At 37.7% G+C, this 7,617-nt stretch overlaps 1 protein-coding gene across 2 annotated transcripts; it reads right to left on the reverse strand.

Annotated features, from left to right (window-relative positions):
* Positions 1–58: 58 nt before the first annotated feature.
* Positions 59–6,038, reverse strand: cuedc2 (CUE domain containing 2). 2 transcript variants are annotated; one of them, XM_070541993.1, is made up of 9 exons: positions 5,912–6,038; positions 5,288–5,429; positions 4,688–4,831; positions 4,529–4,590; positions 2,988–3,121; positions 2,740–2,904; positions 2,595–2,659; positions 2,451–2,511; positions 59–2,353 (listed from the first exon to the last, which is right to left on the reverse strand). In XM_070541993.1, the coding sequence occupies exons 2-9, from the start codon at positions 5,359–5,361 to the stop codon at positions 2,207–2,209; spliced, it is 852 nt and encodes a 283-aa protein (XP_070398094.1). In that variant the 5' UTR covers positions 5,362–5,429; positions 5,912–6,038; the 3' UTR covers positions 59–2,206. The 2 variants fall into 2 exon arrangements, with proteins under 2 accessions (XP_070398094.1, XP_070398093.1); XM_070541992.1 differs by having other exon boundaries at positions 5,288–5,368; positions 5,912–6,037.
* Positions 6,039–7,617: the final 1,579 nt, after the last annotated feature.

The following is a 7,617-nucleotide window of genomic DNA, read 5'->3' on the forward strand; positions in this document are numbered from 1 at the left end:
ACTTGAAATCTTTGTTGTGACTGTAACTACACCAGTAAATAAACAAATGCAGCAAAGGTAGTTTACAAAAATTTGTTTACTATAAATTGTACGTCAGCAGTTTCTCAAAGCCATGGTTTAGAAATCATTCATGAACAGCCTCAGAAGGTCCACTCCATGCTCTACGGCAACAACGCCTTATAAGAATTATAAATAACACCGTGCCCGATCGTTACGGTAACAATCTTGTCTTCAACACTCAAATGTTTCAAAATACAGTAAAGAAAAAAACAGTATACGTTTAAAACACCAAATAAATCCAAAGAAGACCACAAATAGCAAATCTTGGTAAAGAAATTCAAAACGAGTCATTTGTTGTAATAAACAAGAAATATAAATCCACTCATCGTAGTTTAACAGTCACAATGAAGCAAAACCCCACATGGTACTAATGAGATGAGTTCTGTTATGGTAAACCTGAAAGCACTTGCATCTTTACCAACATGGTCTAAAGGTTGTGATGCTTTAGAACAGTGGTTCCCAACCTGGAGGACCCCCTTTGCCTGTGTTTAAGATAAACCTGGAGCCCCAACCTGCATTCACACATTAGAAGTGATCAATGCTTTATGCAGAGTTAAAACAGAGCTTTGGTTGTACTATTGGGTGCGTTAGTGGGATTTTATAAATGTCATTTTTACAAATATAATCATGGTAACCTCTAAACCTCAACACAAACATAACTGAAGGGACTCCTCTGGGTTGAGAGGAAGGCTGGGCAATAAATCTAAAATGTATTGTTATCGAAATTTCTGGCTTATCGAGAATTTTTTCCATGTCAATAAATTTGATAATAAAAAGATGAAAAGATGTGTGTAGGTTGGCAACATTCATGTCCTTTTAAGAAGCTGTCCAACCTCCAGTCACGTAAAAATGTGACTCAACGTAATACACGTGACAGCCCCATCTAGTGGACAACTTTTGTTTCTGCGCACACCTGTAGTTATCGTTCATTTATCGTTAGAGGTGAAATCCTCAATATATTGTGATATTGATTTTAGGGCTATATCGCCCAGCCCTAGTCGGGAACCACTGCTTTAGAAAATGTAAAGAAAACGTTCAAAAATATTGATTTGCAAACTTCAGATCTTCTATAGTAGAAAGTCAACATTAAATGCTAACCGTGTTTTATAAATATGTACGCTACCACGTCTGATTGTTTGTTACCCCACCGCCTGTGTTTATATACGGCAGGCTCTATCTGCTTAAGTCATTTGTGTTTGCAAATGATTCTATTTCACTTCCATTTACATTTAATAATGGCATTCAACTTTTCTGGAAAAAAAATCTGCACATGATTGGAGACATTGCAAATCTAGACTTCTATAATACAAAAATAAACATAGTGGGCTTTGAACAGTGTCTGAGCATTATTCACAGCATCCGCTTGCATATGCCAGGCATGATCGTATGTATGCACATCAAATGTATGAATGAAACCACCCTTTCTAAAAATGATGTATATTGTGTGAAAATATATCGGCCTTGTTCGCTTTTAAACAGATCAGACCATTCAAAGTAGATATGTTTCAGTCGTTTTCCAGTTCAACTATATAAATAATCTCTAACCTACGGCGAACCAATATTCACCAAGAACCTTGTGTTGGGAGTTTTAAAACACTGCAAGTTGCATCAGAACTAACAGTTAAAATTGAAATTCCTACATCACTTTAATCATCCAAGTTATAAGGATTGTAATGACGTTGGCATTTGAGACATGAAAAAGTAAAAATATAAACTACCGAGATGGGACACGATGAAAAAATAACTATACAGCACCACCTATTTACAAACATGACTATAGATTTGTTCATAACTTGCTTTCATAAATAAAGTTCTGTACATTACAAATAATTATCACAAAAAAGGAAACTCGTGTCAGTGTGGAGTCAGATGCCAGGAGGCCAGAAAACCACCCAGGTTGTTCCACGGGTTCCAACGTCCTGATACAAACATCACAGAAAAGCTTCTCAAAAAAGTGTTGCAACTAAAACTAATATTGTTATGCAAGGCATGGTGGTCATGTGAACACTTTAAAATAAGCCACTGTCACTCCAGAAATGGCTGCTAATACTTTGGAAAAACAAACAGGTTACATGAACATAATAAATAAAACAAGGAGTGTAAACAATAATAGTCGATAGCTGCTCTGATAGTGTTTTACTCATCATCAGTGGAACCTGTACTTGCGAGCCGGTTTCAGGTTGACGTACGTCTTCTTCACGTCCTCTGTCTCGCTTTTCTTCACAAGCTGATATCGTTCTCCTTTTGTGGTTACCACCTGGTTGCCATGGTAGCGAACAAGCTTCTTTGGGGCCTGAAATGTAAAAAAAAAAAAAAAAAAAAGACCCAACATGAATAAATAAGCTTCATTCTACGAGCCACTCGTATTGTGAATGTAACCAGAGACTTACATCCTTGGGGGGGACAGGCCGGTGTGTTTTCTTATCTTCTTCCCTGTCCACATGCATGTACCTATTGAGATGGAACATGATCGTTAACCTGAATGAGATGATGCGTTTGTGCTCAACAACAGCAATGCAAGAGATCTCGCTCACTTCTCCAGGATGCTCTCTTTGAGTTTCTGGTCTGCAACTGAGGAAACACTCTTTCCTTGGTTTACCTGGGGCAAAAAGAACAGCATCAACACACTCCATTAACTTACATGTAGTCGTAATATCTCTGTCTCATTGAGAGACTCACATTACAAGTGGGGCTGAGCTGGACATCGCCTTCAATAATAAGGCGCACTGCCTCCTCCATGTCTCCTTTGGCAATAGACAGAGCGCTGCGAGCCTCTGACAAACTGCACTTAGGAAACATCTCCAGCAGGTGCTGCTCCTGAGACTCCAACTCAGATACTGGTGGCTGAACATACACACATTTATAGTAATCACTAACAAAATCGCTTACAGGAGGATGCAGAGGGAGAGACTGATTGAAATGAGAACCTTTGCTGTGGCACCCTCTGTCTGCGGTTTAAGGCACTGAGGTTCTTGTCCTAGTGGATGCTGACTGGGCAGGCTGGTGACTTTCAGTGAAACCTCTTCTGTCCTTGACTTTGACACATTGTTTTCTTCAAAAGCTAAAAGGTAAGAAATTACGATGAGGAAAAAAGACGGGAACATTTGGACTGACTATTTGTCATCTTAAGAAATTCACATTTGCAAAGTTTAGAGACACTGCATGCTGATGGTAAGGGCAGGCAGTTACTTGTGGCCCCCAAAGGGCTAACAAGCTATCACAGGGAAACTGTTTTTTTACTTGTTATTTTTTAAATATGATCGGTCACACTGAGTTTAACATGGAGGGTAAGCATTGAAATAGTCTTCTACCCCTATATCCTGCATTAGCCGCTGATAGAAATTGAATTAGCATTCATGATCTCTACCATCCTGGCATGCACCGGGGAAGGCTGTGTTCATTTTTGCAGCCAGGAGAGAATGTCTCCACTAGTAGAAGCTAACCACTGGCATTAGCAACTCTGCCACACAGCAGAACTCCTTCAGGCTTATGTTATTTGTGGAGATACATCATCAACATTGCAGAGCAAACAGAGGCAGTGGTAGAGTCATGCAGCTGTTAGCCAATCAGAGGCGAAATGTCCGAATATCAGGATATAAATCTTGGTTTATGCTTGACGCATTCACTTTCCGCTTGGTGATGCGTCTCGCGGATGGAACGCGCTTCACAACTTGCAGCGTTTATGGTTCATGCGGCTTGTCTCTGCGGTGAGCCAATATTCTCCCAAACTGAACGGGGCAGCATGGAGCTCTACAGCATGCATCCAACACTACACCATAGTAGAAGTAGAAATTACTGTTGTTTACAACATGGCATTCCAGCATTTTTAACAGCGTCCTCGTCTTTTCCGACAGTGCGAGCTATTTCTCTCCAAGAATTATTAACAACATGTTGATCACGGTGATCTCTGAGAGCTGAATCATACAAATGTCTGTATTTACGAACCTCTGCCATACTAGTTCTTGCCGGTCCGCCATGTTTTTCCGCGTCCGACCATCCGCATGGTTAGAAAATTTCCTAGGTGCGCGTTGCAGAAATTTTGGGCCGTGTGGAGGAGCAGGTTGTTAAAATGACGCAATTTCGCCGCGCGGAGCCGTGCGGACGCGTCAAGCATAAACCAACCTTTAGACTCCAAATCCTGCTCTGGCTTAATTCTCATCCCTGAAACAGGAGCGTCCGAGCATTTTTCCTCACACAGATGTACTCACAAGGAATTAATTTATACCAGACCACTAAAAATGTGTTGAAAACGAGTGAACATGGTCTTTAAGCCAAGTCAGAAGTGCAAAAGTAGTGAAATAGTGGAAACTCTTGTCTACAGCGGACTGCAGGCATTTTTGCTTGGGGGCCCCAACAAACCCTTGCAGCGCCACTGGCAACAACAAACATTATGTTTGAAAATGACAGAGCTTCTACACACGATCACATACTCATGAAATGTAAAAAAAAAAAAAAAAAAAGCTTTTACCTGACGTCCGAGCAGTGGCTAGTTTTGAAGCCAGACTGAACATCATCTCGCATACTTTTACACTACAAAATCGAAAAATAAATGCTACTTTGCATTAACAGCAAAATGACAAAGCAGAACAATTCTTTGTACCCCTCAGAGCAACATAGATTGTTTTACCTGTCAATTTCAGCAAAACCAGGTATGTAAGCTTCCAGCATTTCTGCAAAGACCTCCACATCAAAATTCTCTTCAACGCTCTGCTGAGAACCCAGGTCCTCCAGGACTCCAGTGATGTAAGACAGGAGAACATCATCCAGTGTGCTGCATAAAAATAAAAGGTAATTTTGTAAAGGTACCAGTCCGATAAATAATCTTAATCAGAAGATGTGATGTTGGGTTGCTTTACACGCTAGAAAAACGAACAAGAACTCTGATAATTGCTCTCAATATCATTAAAAGGAAAAGAAAACCAAACATAGGCCTTTCAAACGGACTTGTACTGCAGATGCAATATCTAATATTTAACAAGTCTGTATGAAGACTAAACTTAACCCTTCCTCTTTATGAAATCAAAACTGTAACACTTTAAATTCCCCATATTTGTGTGATATTTCCACAGGTTACTTTATTAATAACGATTTACAATAACCTTAGTTTTGCTAATTTGAGTACAACCTTTTGATCTTGAAAACATGACAGAGTTTTGCACTTGGTTCTAATTATGAGGGACATTGATTAATTGCCCTGCAAACCTGTAGGAAAACTTAAGGGGTTCACCTGAGATCTGCATCAGGAATGTAGGCCTGGATGAATTCGTGCAGCGCACGGTGGATGATTTTCTGGAGGTCCATGTCTGTGCTGCAGAGGAGACACGCAGTCAGTGCGCTGCAGCTGATGACGGTACAAAGGTCAGCTGTGGCTGCAAATAAACAAAAGAAAACCAGCCACCGCTCACGCACCAAGGTAAGGTTCCTTTAGGACTCGAATGCTGATGTCGCTAAAGCACTAATTAGTAAAAATTTTGATGCTAATGTAAAATTAATTATAAAGCAATCTTACAAAGATTCCGGTGCAACACTTATTTGACGCATCTTGCAACGACCTCTTCTTTTAGCTCGGTTGCCTAGCGTTAGCACATAAGAGCTAATGATAGCTACGAAATAAATCCCCACTGTGTGACGATTGAGCTACTATAATTGTGTACATTTATCATGCAACGTCATATTATCTGCGTTTTGTTTTGCTAAAATTGGATAACCTTAACCCATATATTATAGAAGAGAAACAACGGCGAAGTAGCGCTTGTAGCTAACAAAAACAACCTCAAGTAAGCTAATGCAGTTTAGAAAATACAGAATCCAGCGTAATTATTTAAGCTTGATTTGTTGTTGACAGACTTACTGTGAAGAAAATTATGAATACATGAAGCTTAAAGTTTTCCCCAAAGGTGATTGAGGGGAGGATGAGCAGCAGAGAACACTAATGGTTGTCAGCCCGCAGGATTCAAAACATTCCTACGTCACTTCCGCTAAACGTAAACACTCGGACCTTGGCGCGGAAAGTACAAATCCACTATGGAATATAAACAGATAAAGTGTCAATCTGTCATTTAAAAAAATCTCTATTTTTGACCAGATTTCAGAAAATAACAATAAAGCAGAGAATAACTCACTGACTGGATGTACTTTAGTGGGTTTTTTGTTGAACAGTGGCCATGAAGTGAAATTATTATCACACAAAATCACTAAACTGAAGCTCAGAGCTAATTAGTTTGACCAAAACAACAAAGATATTCAAAATGTGTCAAAAACACTAGTAAAATATGTATATATGACTAGTTTGTTACTGCACCATTTTCAGCATAATGATAGTTTGTCATTTATAATTTCATTTATTCTAACTCATTTTAGAAAATCTATCTATCTATCTATCTATCTATCTATCTATCTATCTATCTATCTATCTATCTATCTATCTATCTATCTATCTATCTATCTATCTATCTATCTATCTATCTATCTATCTATCTATCTATCTATCTATCTATCTATCATCTATCTAGACTTATTGTATAGAGGTTTGGGGCAACACATATAAAACAAACACTAATCCTTTGTTTTTATTACAGAAGAAAGCTATGAGAATTATATATAAAGTAGATACTAGAGAACATACCAATAGACTTTTTACTGAATCAAAAATTATGAAATTCAGGGATTTGGTTCATTTGAAAACTTTACTAATTATGTTTAGGGCAAAAAAGAGGTTACTGCCAGTGAAGTTACAGAAGTTTATTGTTTTGATTTCAAATGATGGAAAAAGTAGAAAGAAGCCTGATTTTAAAAGAGTTTTTGCACGAACAACATTAAAGCAAATGTGTATTTCAGGAGTAAAATTATGGAATAATCTGGATCATGACCTGAAAAAATGTTTAACTACCGATCAATTTAAGAGACTTTACAAAGAAAAAAATCATAGAATCCTATGATTGATAAGTAAATATGGAATAAGTATATTGATAAGTTTTATTGTGATTTTGTTTACAAAGATAAGGAAGTTCTACACTTGGTTTGTAAGGCCATTCTGTAAATTATATAGTATGAAGTAGAAAGGGGTAGGTCTTACAAGACTTCTTCTTCCTCCCCCTTTTTTTCACTTAAGAGACTGTTGATGATTGCATTTTGCATGGATGTTGAATGAAACTGCTGAGTGAGAAAATTAAATGAAAAATTATCTATCATCTATCTATCTATCTATCTATCTATCTATCTATCTATCTATCTATCTATCTATCTATCTATCTATCTATCTATCTATCTATCTATCTATCTATCTATCTATCTATCTATCTATCTATCTATCTATCTATCTATCTATCTATCTATCTATCTATCTATCTATCTATCTATCTATCTATCTATCTATCTATCTATCTATCTATCTATCTATCTATCTATCTATCTATCTATCTATCTATCTATCTATCTATCTATCTATCTATCTATCTATGATAGCATGATTGAGCATGTGGACATCTATCTCATGGAAACATGCTTTTACATGTAATTTAAATTTTTTTCTTCCTTGTTGTGTTTTGTTACTTGTCT

Source organism: Nothobranchius furzeri, chromosome 12, assembly GCF_043380555.1.
Source record: "Nothobranchius furzeri strain GRZ-AD chromosome 12, NfurGRZ-RIMD1, whole genome shotgun sequence".
Lineage (NCBI taxonomy): Eukaryota > Metazoa > Chordata > Actinopteri > Cyprinodontiformes > Nothobranchiidae > Nothobranchius > Nothobranchius furzeri.

Bases quoted from the DNA above. Each gene is read 5' to 3' on its own strand.
- cuedc2 (XM_070541993.1), bottom strand. From the start codon at position 5,361: ATGGACCTCCAGAAAATCATCCACCGTGCGCTGCACGAATTCATCCAG. The intron at 4,591-4,687 runs GTAAAACAATCT...TCGATTTTGTAG, and splicing joins GGTTTTGCTGAAATTGACAG to TGTAAAAGTATGCGAGATGA. The intron at 2,660-2,739 runs GTGAGTCTCTCA...TTTTTGCCCCAG, and splicing joins AGCTCAGCCCCACTTGTAAT to GTAAACCAAGGAAAGAGTGT.